This window comes from Mustela erminea, chromosome 19 (assembly GCF_009829155.1).
Source record: "Mustela erminea isolate mMusErm1 chromosome 19, mMusErm1.Pri, whole genome shotgun sequence".
NCBI lineage: Eukaryota > Metazoa > Chordata > Mammalia > Carnivora > Mustelidae > Mustela > Mustela erminea.
In genome coordinates this window covers 26806401-26828157 of record NC_045632.1, presented here as the reverse complement: position 1 = coordinate 26828157, position 21757 = coordinate 26806401, and the positions used below count along the sequence as shown (strand labels likewise).

The 21757-nt window shown below is 40.6% G+C and overlaps 1 protein-coding gene across 2 annotated transcripts in view; it reads left to right on the top strand.

The window, feature by feature from the left end:
• Positions 1-473: 473 nt before the first annotated feature.
• The window catches only part of N4BP1 (NEDD4 binding protein 1), a 45771-nt gene continuing 24487 nt past the window's right edge, over positions 474-21757 (top strand). For both annotated transcript variants that reach the window (XM_032323202.1, XM_032323201.1), the window contains exon 1: positions 474-696. In XM_032323202.1, coding sequence (XP_032179093.1) covers positions 499-696 — 198 coding nt within the window. In that variant the 5' untranslated portion in view covers positions 474-498. The remainder of the gene's footprint in view (positions 697-21757) is intronic.

Sequence of the window (21757 nt, the reverse complement as noted above, 5' to 3'; positions counted from 1 at the left end):
GGTCAGTCCTATCAGTTGATTCAGAGCTTCAATTTCCCCAACCTTAAAACCAGAGATTCACCATCCATCAAGACGCCCAAAAGCGTTCTGCCCTCACCAAAGAAGGCCGTCCAGGCCCCTCTCCGCAGCCGTCGCCTTGCCCTCAACAAACATGGCTACTGTGCGTGACGTCAAGTTCCGTCGCCTCCGCCCTCCCTCCTTCCCTCGGAGGCGGCGAGCATCAATGACGGCAGTAGGCCGGGCGCATGCGCGGCGGCGGGGCTCGGCCCGCGGCAGCGGCGGCGAAGGGGCGGAGGGGTTCTCTGCCCTCAGTTGCCAAGCTGCGGCGGCCGTGCCGGGATGGTGTAGCTAGGCCTGCGGGAAGGCGGCGGGGCGCGGGCGGGGGCGAGGCGGCCGCGAGGGCCGACGCCTCCTGACGGGCTCCCGTGTAGCGGCAGCACGCTGAGGGGGCGTCGGCGCCGCCGGCCCCCGGCGCCGCCGCGGGAGGCCGCGCCCGCCATGGCGGCCCGGGCGGTGCTGGACGAGTTCACGGCGCCCGCGGAGAAGGCGGCGCTGCTGGAGCGGAGCCGCGGCCGCATCGAGGGCCTGTTTGGCGTGAGCCTGGCGGTGCTTGGCGCGCTCGGGGCCGAAGAACCGCTGCCTGCGCGCATTTGGCTGCAGCTCCGCGGGGCGCAGGAGGCGGTGCACAGCGCCAAGGTGAGTCCCGCTGCCGCCCCCGCGCGCCCGCCTTCCGCGGCCCGGCCCCCGCGGCCTCGGCTCAGCCGAGCTCCCAGGGCGCCCCCACCCCCTTCCTCCCTGCTCTTCGTACTGGGACGCAGCGAACGTGGTGAAGAGCGCAGTCTCCAGAGCCCACGGACCTGCGTTCTCAGCTTTTCGAGCCATGTGACCTTGGGCTAGCGGTTCAGTCCTGGGGCGCCTCAGTTTCCCCATTTGTAAAGTGGCGCTGACGAAAGCACCTCCATCGGAGGGCTGTCGCGAGGATTGGAGTAGATGCTTTTGTAAAGCGCAGAGCTCAGTGACTGGCCTGGGGTGGTGATTCGCGCTGCGAATGTTGCCTGTTATCTTTCCCCTCCCGACCCTCAGGACGGTGCGCAGGGCCTGATACCAGGGCCCACAGCCTCCTTAACGACCACATCAGCCACCCTTCTCTTCCCAGGTCTCCAGTACAGTAGTTCTGAACCTTTTTGGGATTTCAGTCCCTTTTGAGAATCTGACAAAACCATTCTAGTGGTAAAATGCACAGAATATCAAGAAGAGATAGGGATGTTTAATAATAGTGTTAAAAAGAACATTATTCATTGTGTCGATATTATGTTCAACTAACATTTATTTAATGGTTATAGCACATCAGACGTTATGCTAAACACTTCATAAGGATTATCTAATGCAGCTCTTAAAAAATCCAGTGAGGTGGATTTTATTATCTTCCTCTCTGTAAATTAACAGCTGGGGAAACTGAAACTCTGCAAGTGGTGACTCACCTTCTCTCAGAATCAGCGTTTCAGGCTTATACCTACGCAGCACCTTCAACTATTGCCCTTCCTTCCCGAGCCAAGAAACAGTAACAAAGCACATACCCCCCTTTCCCAGGTATGCAAGTTTCTCTAGGTTTTGCCGTCCATTGCGTGGAGGCTCCAGGATTCAGACTTAGAGCCCTTGTTCTTGATACCTGGCTCCCAAATGATGAGCCCTCTGGCCGGGAAGAAAATGGATCTTTTTTTGGCATCCGACTTCAGAAATTTCACAGTGTCCTTGGAGAATTGGACAAGCTGTAATTCCTGACTCCCTTTGATAAGAAAAAAAAAAAAAAAGCCTGGGTGCTGTTTGTTTTAATATCTTCAGAAGAGATAGGACTCTGATTCTTCTCCACAGCATAACTTAAAACATTGTAGATGTTCCATCAGTTTTACTTTGCTGTAGTTAATTTTTCCTAACTTTAAATTTTCTAAGTTTTTAAAAAAATTTTCATTTTTTAAGGTGGGCTCCATGCCCACTTATCAAGATCCTGAGATCAAGAACCACACGTTCTATGGATTGAGCCAGACAGGCACCCCCTAACTTTTAATTTTTAACTTCTTAGGCCCCTCCTTCTTTTCTCCCTGGCGACTGAATTTCTTCCCACTCCCCAGAGCTAAAAGGTTTGATGTAACTAAGTCCTGTCAGTGCTTCTGAAAATATCTTAGATGCAGTCATTCCTCTCCTTCCATTGCCTCTGCTGCAGTTCAGACCTGCTTTCTTGAGAAGTATGCGCCCCTCCCTTAGTTCGTGGCCCTCACTCCATTCCTCCTCCTTTCCCTCCCTCTCTAGTACAACTTGCATTTAACTGATCCTCCCACAGAAAATCATTTTCCTTCCCTGGGAACTACTGGGAAGTCCTGCTGGCTATCTCATTCATTCTAAACTCCTCCTCTGGAGAGTTATAAAACATTTACTAATCCAGTCCCACCTTATTTTCCCAACTCTCAAGCTTAACTCTGCTGTCTTCTGCCTAGTCCCACTGCTTTTACTTCTGCTTCGCAGTTCAGTTTTATTCAGTGTTCATTCCAAGTGTGGAAAGTGCTTCTTTTGCTCTGCAGAAAAGCTGGCATAGTCTGCCAGACCCTCCCAAGGGCTGTTCTCTTGCCTGTCCTGCCCTGCAGCTTAGCATAAGCTATCTGGAAAAGGTGTGTCTTACAGTATCTTGGAAGTAGGTGTCACTTGCCCATTTATCTTTGTGATGTGTATTACTCATAATCCAATCCTCCCACTTGTAAGCAATCCTTTTCTTTTCCCTTGAGTCATGGGTAGGCATTGAATGCCATAGTTGTTAGTTGGTTTTGGAGTTTGTCTTACATTCTTTTGAGGAAGAGAAGACCATTAACTTAAAAATTAAGAACAGGAAGCAAATTTCAGCATATACAATATTTTAAGTTAAGTTGTGGAGGAGGAGGAGGTTTTCGGGAAGGAAGATTTAGAGTAAAATAAGTGCTTAAGCTAACTAGTAAGTCAGTCTGATTAAGGTAAGATGCAAGGTTACTGTTTTGGGTCCCTTCAGGTGGTTTACTTTGTTTTCCTGCTTTTAAATGTTAAGTCACTACAGTTAGTTAATGCTAGGGAAGAGGAGATTGTGGAGATTTAGTTAGGGGTCCCTTGGCTAGAGAGAATGGGGCCTATAGGTAGAAAGTGATAATGCCCTAGGAGGTTAAAAAAAAAAACCAAAAAATGGCACACTCTAGAAGAGTGGCCACTTTTGTCAAAGGGGAAATGTATTGGGGGAAACTGTACTTGAGTTGGGCTTTGAAGAACCAATAAGATTGAAGAGCCACAAAGTGTCAGACCCTCGAGGGACCCTAATGCCAGGTTAAGCCATTGGGCCTTAGTCAGTAAGGAGTCAGGATTTTTGAGAGAAGGAGAACTTGTCTTCTTTTTACTTGGAAAGCGGGAAGATCCAACTGTGGAAGAGACATGTTTTAAGCTGGATGTGGGTGGGTGACAAAGTTTTCACTGGAATTTGGCAGATGAGTGGATGTAGGGATTAAGGGGAGGGGTTTTAAACCTCCATGTCAGGAAGATTGGTGGGTATGTTGTTTGACCTGTTGGTAGGCCCAGGTAGCCAACATTTAAAGAAAATTTATGTGCCAGGAAGTTCAGTGATGGTTGCCTCTGGGCCTCAGGTAATCCACTACCTAGTGGGGGAGACAGACTTGGAAACAAATAGTACAGTACGACACACGTTAACAATTTGAAGTATGTGCAAGGTGTTTATGTTCATACAGGAGAGAAGGGGTTGTTCTGCCTAATTGGGTGTTAAAGGATGAACAAGAGTTCTCCTGAGGGAAGAGCATGTGTGAAGTCACAGGGATGTGAAATAGTGCCAGTTTATCACTGATTTCTCAAGTCTAGAAGTAGATTGGTAGAAAGGGGCCAAGTCACAGGCACTTGGGGCCTGCAGAAGAACATGGTTTTACCAAGCAGGCAGGTAGTAGGGAGTCAGGGAAGGGTTGTGAGACCAAGAGTGATGCCATCAGATTTACATTTCTAAGAATCTCTCCATGTCAGTTTTTGTACACCTAGGCTTGTTTTTCTCCGTGTGGTCCATTGCTGGTTTGTGTTGATGTAAGGGCAAAAATTGGAGACAAGTGTTTAGTGGCTTTTATGGCAATGTGACATTACCATGAGGGCTGGAGAGGCAGTGTCTCAAAGAGCAGAATACTAGTAGAGAGCATTCTATCTACACGGGGACCCAGCAGGAGGGGGTTGAAGTCAGGGGTGGCTGACGTGGAATAAAAGGAGGATGAGGACTGAATTTTTGAGAGGAAGTGTAGGTTCTGACTCGATGCTGCCTCATTCTTAGATCAAAGATGCAGTGCCTCGGAGGGGTGAGGCTGAAAAGATCTCAGCCCTGGGAACAAGAAAATAGAACTCTTCCTTTAACTCTAGGTGGCATGAATTCCATGCTCCCTGGGTCCATGTAGGGAGACTGCATATCGAAGCAGCTGGTTGATAGGGAGTATCTGGTGAATAAGGAAGGTGCTTATGCTCTGTGCGAGAAGGTGACTGCCAATGCTTAGTATTAGCCAATGACATAGTAGGGGCCCAGTGATATCTCATCTCATTATCTGAGAAAAGTCAGGGGTTTAGATTTCATAATCTATTTTGTTTATTAAGAGGTAACCAATTTCTACTTTAAAAACCATTCATGCTGTGAATGATATCTCAGTAAAATTTGCATTAATGTATCCTTGTTAAAAGTGTATGTTCTGCAGGCACCTGGGTGGCTCAGTGGGTTAAAACCTCTGCCTTCAGCTCAGGTCATGATCCCGGGGTCCTGGGATCGAGCCCCGCATCAGGCTCTCTGCTCAGCAGGGAGCCTGCTTCCCCCTCTCTCTCTGCCTGCCTCCCTGCCTACTTGTGATCTCTGTCAAATAAATAAATAAAATCTTAAAGAAAAAAAAAGTGTGTATTCTGGGGGGTGGGGGGGGGGAGAAAGGAACCATGCATGCTAAATGAAACATGTCAGAGGACCAGGTTCAGTTTTTAGGACCTCTTCTAGATAAAGGAGACAGGATGAGTGAAGATATGCCCCCCCTCCCATTTGGTGAAGAGGGCAGTTGAACACCTTAATGGCCTATAGTATTGTCTCAGTAAAGTGGGAAACCCGTTCATGCCTGCAGAGGGAGGGTGAGAGCTGGAAGATGGTGGAGTATGTTAGGGTGGATGCAGTGGAGCTTTTGGAAGTACTTTGGAAAAGAACAAAAAGGGATTGGAACTGAAGTAAGGACCAGGGGAATTTAAATGGCCTGAATTTATAATATCACTTGATCCAGAAATTCTCCAGTAGGTGATGATTTCCCCCACTTGGGGTATTGGTAAAGCTAACACACCAAGGACTAAAGGAATCCAGGATGTAATCGAACGAGGCAGAATGGGGCCCAGGAAATGCTTCTGAGTGGTCAGCATTATTTGGGTTAGAATAATCCAAAAATGTGTAAGACTTACCTTCTACTTTAGTGACCTGACAGCTGTAAAGGTTCAGACTGGGGAGGAGAAGGCAGAAAAAGGGGCATAATGAACTGTGAGAACAAGGGAAGGAGTAAGACCTTAGACCCTGTCCCCTCCTAGACTCTTGGAATCATACAGATAGGGCAAGTTCAGTGAGTATTGGAGAACTGTAGAAGGTGAAGTGAGGGAGGAATTTCAGATTAGAATCTTGGATATGGAGGAATTCTGAGAACCAAGGAGTGGTGCCTCAGTAGTCTGGGTACGAATGGAAGTGTGAGGCATCTGGAGATAGTATGGGGCTGAGTTCAGCAAGGTTCATAGCAGTGATTTGGGTGCTAACATTAGTTTAGTTGGTTGATCCCCGAGCCTGTCCTGGAGGTTAACACACAAGAGGGAGTAATGGGAAACAAATGGCTTGGCTGCTTGTACAAAACTGCCCATCAGCTTTTCGGGGGCTTAGATTTGCTAACTGCAGTTGCCTGTCAGTGTTTCAGGCATTACCTTGTGACAGTGAGGAGCCACTATGAGCCACAGCTGGAACACCAGTCTGGAGGACTTAAAGAGTAGTTTGGAAGACTGGGAAGCCTTGGTGGCTCAGCTGGTTAAGAGTCTGTCTTTGGCTCTGGTCTTGATCCTTGGGTCTTGGGATTGAATCCCACATTGGGCTCTTTGTTCTGCTTCTCCCTCTGCCTGCTGCTCCCCCTGCTTGTGTGTGCTCACTCGCGCTCTCTCTCTCTCTGACAAGTGAATAAATAAAATCTTTAAAAGGGGGGGGATGATATTTGGAGGACTGATTAATCTTAAACATTGAAATTACAGTACATTCAAGAAGCTATGCTAAGGTAAACCAAACATCTGGCCCATTTTAATTTGTGAGGAAGAGAAAGGGAGAAAGAGCGTCGTATGAAGAGTTGGCAATCATCCTTAGGGTTTTTACTTAAATGTTTATAGAGTAAGAGGAGAAAGATCAGGATTTAAAAAAAAAAAAAAGGAATTCGAGTGGAAGTGGCTCAGTACGCATTGACTTCAGAGAGTTAAAATGGACACTGTACTGTTTCATTTCCTTTTCTGTTAGGAGAGCTTGGTACCTGGTTCCATGAATGAATTCTTGAACAGTTGATTTGTTCATGGAGGAAATAATTTGTAGATGTAATACTGGGTAGTGACATGGAGGTTTTGTTTTGATTTTACCAGAAAGGAGGTTGGTGGCCTCTTTGCATTTCCTAGAATGATTTTTTTTTTTTAACTCACTGTGGTTGTGAAAATCATCTTCTTAAGAAATGGTGGTTTGTTCCGTTTCTTTTTATGGTTAATATTATGGGGTTATACCAGAATGTTGAAATAAGGGATACTCAGACTGGCTATACTGGGGTCAAAGTGATTGCTCAGGACCGTAGTTTCCTCTTCCCTATTTACCAGCTAGTATTGTAGGGTTTTAATTAAATCAAGGACAACATTCTTGTTCTGTGTTGGCTTTTTACTAAATTAATATAACTGTATTAAGTTAGAAGTCTTGCATTTCAAAACCAAAAGATGGGGGGAGGGCAGTACTTAGAGTAATTAATTAAAGAACTGGGTTGTTTTTTTTTTTAATTATGTTATGTCCAATAGAAACAACATAGGAAACTTCTTTGTTTAAAGAAACTGAATTATTATTTGTTATTTTATGAGGTTCCTTTCAAATTGGAGGGTTTTGTTCAGTTTAGTACTGAGAGGATTAGTAATTTATATTGGTTGATAAATAAAGAGCCACATAATAAATATTTTAGATTTTGTGTACTGTACCCAGTGTTTGTCTCATACTCTTTTTTTGTTTTTGCTTTTTTACAACCTTTCTGAAGGTTCTTGAAATCCTTAGATAAGACAAGAATCTGAACAATTCTTATCTTGGGGGCTATACAGAAATTGTCCAGGGGCTGTATTTGCACTGTCCAGTATGTAGCCACTACAACATGTGGCTATTTAAGTTAGCCAGAGTTCAATGAAATTAAGTATTTACTTCCTCAGTTGCAATTCATGTGCTCTGTGGCCACATGTAACTTGCGTCTACCAGTGTGGGCAGTGCAGTTATAGAACATTTATGTTATTTTGTCCAGAAGTTCTGTCAGACAGTGCCACCCTAGATAGAAACTAATCCTTGGTTGGGCCTCCCTGACAGTTCTCTGTTATGACATTGAATGAACATGCAGCCATCCTTTTACCTTGTTTCCTGAATTTCTATAATTTTTGTTAATTGTGTCCCTTGTAATCATAAATAATTTCCGAGGACGACTCTTGATCATAGAGACACATGAATACAGACTAGCTTCATTGTATTTGGAATATGGTAGGAGATATTAGCAATTAGTAAACCTGGAGAATTATCCTCTGAGAAAATTTCACAAGGAACCTTCTGTTGCATTTTTAATAGCCAGGTGGTTTTTGTTCTTAATTGCCTTTATGGCTCTCATTCTAAAGTGAGGAAGCAGACCTCCAAAAAAATCAAGAAAGTGGTCTCCATATTTCACCTATAGTATTTGTACATTTTCATGAATTCTTCTCTTCCCAAGGTTCCCAAAATATGCTAACATTTCTGGCCTGTCAGGAAGTCACTTTCTTTATACTATATGTAAGGCTGGGACCCTGTATGCCACAGAACAGGTACCACAGCAGTGTCCTAAGCATTGGTTCTATGCATGAACTACAGTCCTTATTTTGTAATAGTGATGTTGCCATATATGATTCAGCAGGATTTGTAAATATGACATTCTAGTTATGGCCTGGGTTGCACATTGAATTTGTCTAATTTTATCCTAGTCAAACTGAGGACAGATTGTCACTGATCCCTACACAAATAACTACATTGCCATAAAAAAAGTAAAAGAAACCAGACTTCCCTTTTGATTTGACACAAATTAATGGTGTTGCCCCACATAAGAAATAGTTTTAGCATCCTTCTTGTTGGAAGGTAAAAGACAAATTTTTGTGACTGATCGCTGGGGACGTTTGGAAAATCCCAGAGATAATTTAGGAGTTAATGCTTTCAGAGTGGTATACTGCACAGCACTAATGTAGATGAATTCCAGAGATAAGTCGAGTGAAAGAAGATTTACATAAGACAATTCTATATATATGAAATACTAGATAGGGCAAAAAATTGTGTAATTATGGTGAAAAAATAGAATAGAGCAGAACAGCTCTATTCTATTTTTTCACCATAATTACACAATTTTTTGTGTAATTAGAGCAGAACAGCTCTATTCTGTTTTTTAGGACATTATTTATTCTATTTTTAGGACATTAAACATAGACTGAGTATTACCAATACTAGGGAATCACTGTTCATTTTGTTGGGTGCTGTACTGACATTGTGGCTGTATTAGAAAGCCTGTATATGTATGTGCTTTCATTGTATTTGGTGTCTGACTCATTTGGAAATTAACGATGTATCTGAAGAGGACCTTAGTTAACCATTTACTATTAGTCTGATCAAGATTTTAAAGGTAACTGAGGATATTGTAAATTATGCTTACGCTGATAACTGAACAGCATATAACTTCTGATACTTCAAAAGTTGTCAGTGTTCTAATTCAATTTAGTTGAACATATAAGCTTGTGTGTTTCATAATTATAAATGTGAGTAATCATGAATAATATAGCTTATTTGACCAGCAAGCCAGCAAAGTTTAGAAAGTTCAGATGTGTCCCTTCATAGGAAGAAAAATATATTTAAAAAAAAAATACACGAGAGCATTGTGTTTTACACAGATGAAATCAGGAAAAGGATATCTGTTTTTAAATTAGCATTAGAATTAGCAAATCAAACTGACCTAAGGATTATTTTCATTATGTGAATGGGATTCTTAAATAAAAATTCTTTTGAAGTGTCAGTTTCTGTGAGTTTGTGGGATTTTTTTCTTTTGGTCCTTAAAAGACTAACGTAAGTATTAGATGTTTAGTTCCTTTATTTTCTGGGAATTCTAGGTATATAAATTTAAGTAAAAGCTTGTTACTCTGTATAAACCAATTAGAACAGAAATTTTTTAATCTAATTCATTAATACCCCTGGAGGTAGGAATATATTTCATACTCACACCGTGAGAAATAAAGGCTTTCCTCATTTTATAGATAAGAGCATTCAGAGAGCTTTCAGTTCTGATTCCACAGTGTTAAACATACGTCAAAAGTAATCCAAAAACACGAAACTGGTACAGATTTCAAAAAGGCTGTTCTTTCAGTGGTGCTGAGACATGTTTTACACAAACAGAAAAACAGAAAAGACAAAAAACAGATTTTCTTGTAGTCTCTCATCCAACAGAAAATAGATCCATTATCCACTGACAGATCCCTTGGTCAGACACTGTAAAATCGGATTCCTGTAGTCTAGGTTTGTGTATATCAAGGATGTAGTTGAGGCTGACCTGATAGTATGTAACCAATGGTGTAGGTGTAGAAAGGGACATGTGGCCAAGAACTCTAAAGCAAAAATAAAATCAGAAGAATAAAAAAACAAGGAAAGAGCACCAGTAAAAATCTCTTTTTGCTTGGGATTCACTCTGGGACCCAAAATGAGACATGGTTGGGCTTACACAACCATGCAGTCTTCTTTGTGGGCCATTCAGTTTAATAGTTCCAGGCAGAGGAGTCCACTTGGACATCTCCATGAGTCCTATAAACTGCCAAAGTGTAAATTAAAAAAAAAAAAAAAAAGCTGTAAACATGACTTTCAGGTAGATAACTCATGAATGAGGGAACCAGCAGGAATGTAAAACTGGTTCAGAGAGCATTTGAGGATCTGATTATTGATCTACACTGAAAGAATAGTGGAGTAAAATTACTTGATGAGGTACAGATTGCTTTATATCTCTCAAGCAGTATAATCGTAGTATTTTTTTCAGTCAAATGGAGATACATCTCTGCTGGACCAAAAAAAAAAAAATCTACATTTTAATATGTAGCATCCCTTTTTAGGCCCAAATGAGTAATGAATGGTGTGTCAGACAAAACTAAATTTTCCAGAGGATTAAATACTCTGGGGGTGGGCCAAAGACAGTGCTCTGTTATGATTGCAAGGCCATCCTTTTGCCTTATTTAAGAGTATTTAGAACTTTTCTTAACATTATACAGACTATTAAAATGGGACACCCCACCCTCCACCTCCTTTTGGTCATCTTGGCCATTTTCTCTTTGACAGCATTACCCAGTCATTGGTACTAGGCTAGATGTCAACCTGTGTTCTCAGACTTCCTAATTTCTGTTTGAGTGCATATTTGTTCAGCGTTTATTGTTCAGATCAGGGTTTCTCAGTAGTGGCACTATTGACATTTTGGTTGAGAATATTTTGTTGTTTGGTTGTATCGTGCTTTCTAGGATGTTTAACAGCATCCCTGACCTCTACCCCCGAGATGCCAGGGGCACCCCATCAGTGTGACAATCAGAAGTGTCTCCTGACATTGTCAGTGCCCCCAGGAAGAGCAAAATTATCCATGGTTGAGAACCACTGTGTTAAATAACCAAGGCTAGGCCCCACACTGTCTCGTCAAGTTGTGTAAATGCTGTAGTTCAAATAATGAGATAACTGGTGTGCGTAGAAAACATTAACATCTCCCTCACCCAGCTCTTGGAAAATGTTTTTGGATGAATATAAGGAAGGAAAGGTTAAATTAGGCTGCAGAAATAAGAAAATAGATTAAAATCCAAACTACAGAGGACTTTGAATATGGGTCTGAGGGTCTTGAACATTAATGCTTTGGAGTGAGGATCTTTAGAAAGTTTTTGAGTAGGAAAGTGAAACAGGTAGGTTTTCACATGTCACCAATACTGTTACTTGGGGGTGGAGTCTGACAAGACCCAGAAAGAAGGGTTTAGAGTTGGTTGCGGTAATACTCAGGTGAGACAGGATTTGTGAAAAATTGCAGATGATGAGAAGGAAAGAAAGCTTTGAATCCAGGCAACTGTGTTTCATTTTTAAGGGAACTTGGACTAAATACAAGTGGACAGCTCTGAGCTCTGATGCAGATCATTAAATTTGAGGCACTTGTGGGACAGTCTGGTAAAAGTGTCCAGGGGATGGATAGTTTGCAGCCTAATAGTATTAAGGGCTAGAGATGGAAATTTGGAGTTGACATCATAGAAATAAAAGTTCTGGTAGGAACCTGAAGAGTCTCTGAGAGTATAACTGAGGTAGAAGATCAGAAAGGCACGTTGGGGAAGGCATACATGTAAGGTGCAGTAGGAAGCGGCAGCAGAGGATTTTGGGAAGTAGTCAGAAAGATAGGAAGTGGACAGCTAGCGGTATTTCCAAAGTATGGAGAGGAAATAACTTGTCAAGGAGAAGTTGGGCAACCACATTGTGCTACAGAGAGCCTGAGTAGGAGAGTACAGAAAATGGGCCTTTGCATTTGACCATAGTTGTCATTGTTGACATTCAGGAAAGTGGTTTCAGTTTGAATGGGAGCAGAATCCAGATTTCAAAGGGTTGGCAGTGAAATGGAGTTTAGGCTACTTTTTTCAAAAAGTGTGATGATAAAGACAGAGGTGGAGCAATCCTATGCCAAGGCAGGGAGGCTGAAGAAAGTGTTCTGTAGGTTCAGGGAAACCCACACAGGTTTGTATGTGGGCAGGGGTGAGTAAAAAGAGAGTGATGAACCAAGACCTGGGAAAGGGGCATGGCTTTGAAGCAGAAGGAAGGAGGTAACAAAGTCATGAAAGGTAGAATTTTTTAGATAAAAAAGGAGAGGCAGTTGAAGACGTTCACAGTGTTGGCTTTTGGACTGTGATAAAATAATTTATTTTACTAAGAGTGAGACGAACAACAAATGAAGTTCGGTACCTGAAGATATTATTTGGGTAAGAACAAAGAATAAAAAAGAATAAATTGACCAGGAGAGCTGAGAGTTTTTTGGAAGCTGTAGAAATTTCAGAGATTTACAGGAATGCGGATCAAGTCGGGTAAATACTGAGTATGGTCCCTGGTCCTGAGTCAAGAAGTACACTCAAGAGTGAGTATGAAGAAGTTCTTCCTTGTGGAGCTGTTAAGGCAGTCCTCCTGGGAGAGCACTTGGTAGTCATTTTAGAATGAGATGGAAGAGAAAGACGGAACAGAAAGCAGATGTTGGAAATGCACTGGAAAAATGGCTAATGTGGTTACTCATTTTATAGCAGTATTATTAATATAGATAACCAGATAGAGACCTAAAATGGATCTGTTACAGATTTGTAAATTAATCATGTTAAAAATCTTTTCTTCTTCTAAGTCTTATGTGGTGCTTTGAAATTAGGCATATTCTGTGCGATGCATGTCAATGTCTAAAAATCATATTACTCCTCCTTTCTTTCATTTTGGGGATAATATACAGCACCGTTTATGTAAGAGTCCCCTAAGTATGAGAAATCTTTAGAATCCTAAAGTGTGCAGCCAGAGATGGGAAGTGTTTCCAAACATTTTAGGAATCTCTCTAAAATGTATTAAGAGCTTCCTTGACTGCATAGTTTCTTTTTCCTTGATGATTTGTGGTCCACTTGAGTGTCTTCTGTGTTAGCACAGTTATGCTTCTGGCAGCTGCCAAAATGTGTTAGATCCACACTCACGCTACCTGATCTTGAGTTGCTATGGCTTTTAACCATTATGTCTTCCTTAAATTTGTTTTTGCACCTGTGCTCTCAGTTGTCATTTGCTGTTACGGGCTCTGCAAGTAGTACCCTGTGTTGTTCCTTCTATACTTTGAACCAGCTGCTTCAAACCATATGTGACCTGCTGACAGAGCCCCTCACGTGTGCGCCCATAGTAAGCGATGGTAGATGGTGAACAGTGGTTCAGAGAAACCTTTCCCCGGTCAAACCTGTGGACTCTTGAGTAGCCACTCTGATCTTTTCTGGTTTTAGATATGTTCTGAATGGCACAGGTTGCCAAGAACTTCTCTTTGGTTTCGTGAAATGTTAGAATAGGGTTGAGAAGAGCTGGTTTGTAGAGGGTAGAATAATACAAAGTCACTTTATTATATGAAAGGAAGTTATAATTACATGTATCAGATGCCCCCTCCTCTCCTTTTTTTTTTAACTAAAAAGCCTGAGTAAACAGCATATGAATATTACAGGGTGGGGGAGACAGTTTTTGACTGACATTCAAATGTTGAGATAACCAGTTACAGCCAAATGCAAATAATGGATATTAGGGTCCACAGATGCTTATCCATGCAACTGATGGCTAGACATCTAGACTGCAGTAATAACTGCATACCTGTATACTTTATTGTTCACTTCTGAATTTGAACATAAAAATCAATTGTTGCTATTTAGTAATTCACAAGAGTAAATTATTAATGAAAAAGTGGGAGTCTGAATCTCAAGGGATAAATTATTCCTTTCTTTTGGGAGTACACAAAGATTTGTGCATGTGAAGCTGTAACAAGCTCTTAGCACAACTGTCCCTCAAAACTATGCATTTAATCTTGTAGTATTGGTTTTAGTTTCTTAGCAAATAATGTCAGATGACTCTGCTTGTATTGGGCATTTCTCTGCCAGTCCTCCTGGTGCTTACATACTGAGAGCCACCAGAGCTCTCCTGAGGCCTTCTATGATCTTTTCAGAGGATCTAAATTTTACTTAATTTTTTTCTCTGAAAGATGGTAATCTAAATAGTATCTGGATACCTCCCCAAGAATACTTCTTGCTGTGAAATGATTGTATAAGCAATGAAAAGTAAATTGATTTGTTTGTAAATAACACATCAGATTTATAATTTTAGACTGTGTCTTTTCTGTAGGTTCAAATGTATAAAATCGATGAAGTTGATAAAAACATACAGACTTCTGTGATCATCATTAAACAAATTATATGTGTGGGAAATCTGTATACCTTCTCAACTTTGCTGTGAACCTGGAATTGCTTGAAAAAATAAAGTCTTTTTTAAAAAAAATCAAAGTCAGGATTATCACTCATTTTTGCAGTTACCTGTCTTGTGTCAGCATCCAGTTTAATTTTACTTTCCTTTTTTGGTTGCACAGCATTGAGAACATCCTAAATCAGTCAGTACAGTTACAATTAATTAGTTATAACTCTTCTTGAAGATTATACCACTCCAGAAAAGTGACAGAAATAATGGAAGATGTTTGTTTCAGAGATGAATCACTCACAATATTTCAAAACTGCTAACATTTATCTTAAATGTCAAATAAGAATCAAGCAAAACAAAACACCAAAGCTATCACTAATTTAGCATCGCAGTATGTGATGTATCCATTTTAAACATTTTTTATTTAAATTAGGAAATAAGGAGAATACCAAAATAATATATATACATGGTTAAAACAAAAAAGTAGTACTGTTTTTGTAAGAAATAGTAACAGTCCTTACTTCCTAAAGGCAACTACTTTTTACTGTTTTTAGCTGTTTGTTTTGATGGTTACCTAAAGAATTATAAATAATATACTGCTATTTTTTATAAATTTTAGGCATTATCTACTTTCTTTAATAGATGAGTTGGGCACCTGGGTGGCTCAAGTCAGTTAAGTATCCAGCTCTTGGTTTAAGCTTGGGTCATGATCTCGTGGTCCTGGATCGCGCCCCTCACTGGGCTCTCCACTCAGTGTAGAGTCTGCTTCAGATTCTCTCTCCCTCACCCTCAAACTTACTCTCTCAGTCTGACTCAAATGAATAAATAGAATCTTCAAAAAAATAAAAAATCAATGAAGCAAAAACTACCCTCCATTTTCCCATTTGCTATGGTCTGAATCTTTATGTTCTGTCACAGTTCATACGGTGAGATCCCAATGCCTGATAAGATAGTATTAGGAGGTGGAGCCTTTGGGAGGTGATTAAGCCATGAGGGGCTTGAATGAAGTTAATACCCTTATAAAAGAGGCCCAGGAGAACTCCTTTGCTTCTTCTACCACATGGAAGTATAACAGGAGGTCTGTACCCAGAAAGAGAGCCCTCACCCAAGCACACTGGCACTCTTATCTTAGGTTTCCAGCTGCCAGAACTGTCAGAAGTTTCTGTTGTTTCTATGCCACCGGTCTGGTATTTTGTTACAGCAGTGTGAATGGACTAAGACACCTATATAGTTATTTTGTTATTAGCTAAAGCAAGAATCAAGGTTTATATAGTTATACGATTTATGTAAATATCACTGCAAAGCCCAGTATTGTATTACATTATGTATTCCTTCTGATACAGCTTTTAATTTTTACTGCAATTTATCTGCCCTGTTTTCATTTACTTGTGAAATATGATTTAAACACATCCTTAAGTTTGTACAGATACTCATTGAGCTTCCTTTTCCAGGAGAACAGTCCTGGAGCCTCCTTGCCTCCTCCACTGAGCTAATCCCTCAGCTTGTTTGCTGCACAGCTATAGTCTTTGGACATCTATTTGCCAATCTTGGATTGGATTTACTAATTCATCTCCCTCATTTTTGGTGGCCTTCATCTTCAAATAGTTTCTCAAGAAACTGTGAGAGTGATTTCGTTGACTTTTAGCATGTCTGGAAATGTCTTTAATATGAATGGTTTAGAATTATAGATTAAAAAAATCACTTTCTGTTAGAATTTAAAATGCATTGCTATCCTTTTTATCCCCCAGTTGTCCAGATCTACTGTTGGGAATTTCTAGTATTCTGATTGGGATTCTTTTATATGTGTCCTGTTCCCATCCTGCCCCCAGGATTTTTTTCTTGTGGGCCTTTAAAAAGCAATCATGCTTGGGTATTCTTTGGACCCTTTCAAGATAATATCTGTGTGCTTTAGTGTCCAAACAGGATTTGATGTAATTTTTTCACTAATCATACATGGGGTCTTATGTATTTTAGTTCTGAGAAATTATTTGTTTTACTTCTTTATTAATTGCCATTCTGTTTTTGTTTTTGATTTTGATTTTGTTTTGGAGTGTCACTTATTTGGGTTTTGGATATTCTAGATGGACCCTTAAAGTTTCTTTTCCCTCCGGTTTTTCAGTTTGTTTCTGTGGTACTTTTGGAGAGGTTTCTTCCAGTGTGTCTTTGAAATTCTTCTGTTTACGTGTATTTTGGCCATCATATCCTTAATTTCCTATTTTTGATTTGATTTACTATTTTTGACTTTGATTATTTGTCTTTCTTTAGCATCTTGATTTCTGTTATATGAACTCATTATCAGATTATATGTTTCTGAAAGCACTAATTAAACTTTTGTTGAACTTTTCTTTCCTACCCTGCATTTATTACCTGGTTTCCCTCTAGTTTATGTTCTACTCTGTTGGCTTCTGTCTTTCATATTTGAGATATTAATCTGGCAGGGGTCCTTTTTATATTTCGTATGGCATCTGAAAAACTAGTTGGAAGCCTTGGGTCTTGGGCAGGATCTGTTGCTATGTGGGCTTTACAAATTGGATCAATTGGAGAGAGAGCCCTTGTTTGAGAGGATACTTGTTTCAGAAGCTTTTTATCTGGAGAAGAAACCTCTTCTCTCTGGGTTGGCTAATAATTGCTGGCATTCCACTGAGTGGGTGAGATCAGCTTTTTCTCATCTGGTGGCTGCACAGTAGTCTCAACAGTATTTGACTTGTGAATTCAACCATGCACTTATGCTAAACAGGCAGCATTACTTAAATATTAACAGGTAGCCAGGAGATTCCCGTTCTGAGTAAGATAGAACAACCAGACTCTACCCTGTCACTCCTACTGAATATGATTAGAAAACCTGGACAGAATCCATGGAGCAGCTAATACGAGGGCTCTGAAAATTAAATAGTAGGCAGACTGGGTTTGAAAACCAGAATTCAGAGCACCACCAAACCAGTGGCAAGTCTGCCATTTTTTCCTCTTTTTGGTCCTTCATCCTGAATTCAATGTCGCTCAACCTGAAAGTGGAAATGATCACCAGCGGATAGAAAGAGCAGTAGGAGAAGCCCTCTGGTTCGGGCTCCAGGGGCAGGAAAGGGAGCACCTAATAGAGGGCAAAGGCCATTTTCTTCATTCCAGTGCATACCAGCTTCCAGCCAATCCTGTGATGGTGACAGGGGGAGGTTGCTGGAACCAAAGTTCTGAGGGAGGAGAACCTTCCTTTCCAGTTGGTGCAGTTGTGGCCCCAAGAGGATGGGGCCAGCCTCATTACTTTGTCTGTGTGTATCCTCTGGCATGACCCAGGCAGAGCTGCAGAAGTGCAAGGCAAAGTGGGGTAACCAAAGCCCCAGCTTTCTAACTGGAAGACGGAAGAAAAGAGCCTCAGGGAACCAGAAACCAGAAAGAAACCATAAAAATACGGCAGAGAGGGTAGAGCTCAGAAAAGTGACTCTGTAAAGCTTTGATGATGGATCTCCTGGGTTTATCCCAAAGCTACACATGTGTGGATCTGCTTTTCATCAGCATAACAAAGACTTAAAAACTGAACTAACAGTAAAACTACCATCTAGGTCCCAGACTGGCCTCTGGTAGCACACATGTGGGACAGATACAGATAACATTGCAGAGACTTTAAAAACTGAATTAGCACTAGAATCACAGCTTACTGAAGACAGGTTGCAGCTTGCAGCCTGAATCTAATTAGGTCAATTAATTACCTGTTAGAACAGAAGTATCAACATTCATCCTAGGATTTAAATAAGACTCAGAGTCTCATAATATTTAGAATGAATACAATACAAAATCACTTGGCATATGTAGAACATGGAAAATATCAACTCTCATGAGAAAAGACGTCAGACACCAATGCCAAGATGACACAGATGTTAGAATCATCTAACAAAGACTTTTAAAAAAATTTTATTTGAAAGCATGCCCACAAGTGGGGGATGGGCAGCATGAGAGACTCTCCAGCAGACTTCCTGCAAAGTGTAGAGCCCAACCTGTGGCTGGATCTCCGACCCTGAGATCATGACCTAAGCCAGAAACGAGAGCTCATCCTTCCCAGAATCAACCCTCATCCGACTGAGCCACCCAGGCATCCTTTGTCTGTCTGTCCTATCTCCACACCCATTGTGGAGCCCAATGCAGAGCTCAAACTCATGACCCCAAGATCAAGAGACCTGAGCTGAGGTCAGGACTCAGACACTTAACTGACTGAGCCATCCAGGTCCCCCATCTAACAAAGACTTGAAAAACATCTATTATAGAGATGCTCCAACAGACCATCACAAATACTCTTAAAAGTAATTAAAAAATAGAAAGCTTCAGCAGAGAAATAGAAGATCATCACAAATACTCTTAAAAGTAATTAAAAAATAGAAAGCTTCAGCAGAGAAATAGAAGATACAAAGAACCAAATGGAAAGGTTAGCAATGAAAAATACAGTAACCTAAATTAACTCACTGGATAGGCTTGAATTTAAAATGGACATGACAGAAGAGTCACTGAGTTTGAAGACAGAAAATAGAAGGTATCTAGGAATGTCCAGTTGGCTCAGACGGTTAAGCATCTGCCTTTGGCGCAGGGCATGATCCCAGAGTCCTGGGATCAAGCCATCGTTGGGCTCCGTGCTCAGTGGTGAGCTTGCTTCTCCCTCTCCCTTTGCTGTTCCCTCTGCTTGTACAATCTTGCTTCCTGTATCAAATAAATAAATAAAATCTTTAAAAAAAAAAAAAGAAAGTAGGAGTTATCTAGTCTAAATGAGGGAAGACGGGAGTGTGGCATTAAAAAAAAAAAAAAAGATGTGGAGAAATAATGCCTAAAGATTTCCAGAACCTGGCAGAAGATGTAAACATAATTTAAGAAGCTCAGTGAAGGGCGCCTGGGTGGCTCAGTGGGTTAAGCTGCTGCCTTCGGCTCAGGTCATGATCTCAGGGTCCTGGGATCGAGTCCGGCATCGGGCTCTCTGCTCAGCAGGGAGCCTGCTTCCCTCTCTCTATCTCTGCCTGCTTCTCCATCTACTTGTGATTTCTCTCTGTCAAATAAATAAATAAAATCTTTAAAAAAAAAAAAAGGCAGCTCAGTGAACACAAATGGAATAAGTTCCAAGACTTCCACACCCAGACATCATAACCACAGTGCTGAAAAACTAAAGACAGATGAAAAATTACAAAAGCATTTAGAGAAAAGCACATGTAGAATAACAGCAACTAGGATGAGTACAGGTTTCTCATCAGAAACTACAGAGGCCAGAGAAATGACACAATATTTTTTGAAGTGGTAAAAAAAAAAAAAAAAAAAATGTTACCCGAAAATTCCCTGTCCAGTGAAGTTAATCCTTCAGGAATGAAAGTGAAATAAAGCTTGATAAAAATTCTCATTTGAACAAAAACTAAAATGAAATCATTGCCAGTATCCAGTTCTAAAAGAATTGGTAAGGGAAGTTCTTCAGCTAGAAATGATAAATACATGGATAAATGTAATAGATTACTTTAGCTTCTTGAGTTCTTTAAAATGAGTTGTTGAAAATAAAATTTATAATGTAGTCTGATGGGATTTCAAATGTGCATACATGTAGTTTATGTGGTAACTGTAACGTACAAGGGAGGGCAGAGAAAATAGAGATTAAGGTAAAAGATGATAGTGATGTTCTAAAGTTTATACCCCGGGGCTTTAAGTTAGGGAAGTGACTGAATGATGGCCCAGAGAAGTCAGTGCCACTGAAGGAAGATGTTGATTATATCTCCTGGGAGAAGGGTGCGTACTTCACTATGCTGGGCTATAGGTGAAGCATTGGGCTTTGGTCAGGAGGCAGAAGCAGGAGCAAGGGGGAGGGCAAGGCAGGAGAGAATAAACCATTTGGAATTGGCTAGTTTGGGTAATTTCAGTGGCTTTGGGGCATGAAGGCTGGTTTTAGTTGTCTGGTTCCTGGCCCAGGCTTGATACAAGGTAAGGGCAATACTGGCTTAGTGTGTGAGTTCGATAAAGAGATGGGTGTCGGGGCATAGCACTAGATCAGTCAATCTGGACACATGTCACCCCTGCTAGAAATTAGAGGTAAGTCTCTCCTCAGGTCTGAAGGCCCCCCCCTAAGGTGTCAGAACATCATAAGATAGAGAAAATAAAACATGACTAGTGGAGATGATAAGGTTTATACATTCTTGAAATGATAAAATATTGACTCTGAAGTAGATCAGGTATGTTATAATAGCAAGACCACTTTAAAAACTATACAAAGAGATATAGTAAAAAATACAATAAATTATAATACTAAAAAATATTTGTATAGTGCAAAAGAAGGCCATGTAGGGAAAAAAGGAATTAAAAGTCAGGAACAAGCAGAAAATAAATAAATAGTGGACTTAAATCCAAACAATTTCATTAAAAGTAAATAGTATAAACACACCAATTAAAAGAGATTGTCAGAGTGGATTTAAAAACGTAACCAAACTATATGGCGTCTTCATGAAAGTTATTTCAAATATAACGATACAGATTAAGTTCAAACAAGGATAAAACATCTGTGCAGCCATTAATCAGAACAGAGCTGGAGTGGCAACATTACTGTCAGACAAAGCCTTCAGAGCGAAGAGGAGTATTTACATAATGATCAGAGGGTCCATTCACCAAGAAGAGGAAACAGTGCTTAAATGTGTATATTCCTAATAGTACAGCTACAAAATATATGAAGCAAAACCTGGGAGAACTGACAGGGGAAATGGATACAATTATAATTGGAAACTTCAGCATCCTCTCAACAAGTGACAGAACCATCAGAAGATCAGCAAGAATAAAAACAGCATCATTAGCCAGCCAGATCCACATAGTTGTTTTTTGAACATTGCCCAGCAATAGCAGAATGCACGTTCTTTCCAAGTATCCACAGAACATCTGTCAAGATAGACCATATCCATAAAACAAATCTCAACAAATTTAAAAGAATAGAAATTATTTAGAGTATGTTGTCTTAATTACCAAGGAATCAAAACTAGAAATCAATCACAAAGATAACCAGAAAATCTTCAAATATTTGTAAACTAAGCAACACTCCTTTGAATATTGAATAATTTCTAGAGAAGTTTTAAAAATACATTGAACTAAATAAATGAAAATACAGTATATCAAAATGTATGGGATGTAGCTTAAAGTATTAGTGCTGAAAGAGAAATTTATAACTACTTTAGAAAAGAAGAAAGTCTCAAATCAGTGATTGAAGCTCCCACTTACAGGAATGAGAAAAAAATAAAAAGAGCAGAATAAGTGCAAAGCAAGCAACAGGAGGGAGTAGCAGAAGTCAATGAATTTGAAAACTGAAACAATAGAGAAAAATCAATGAAATAATAAGCTTGTTCTTTGGGAAAAAAAAATAAATAAAATTGACCTCTTAGCAACCCTTAAGAAAGCAGACAGAAATTACTAATGTCAGGAATGAAACAGGGTATCAACTGTAGAGTAGACCCTGCAGACATCAAAAAGATA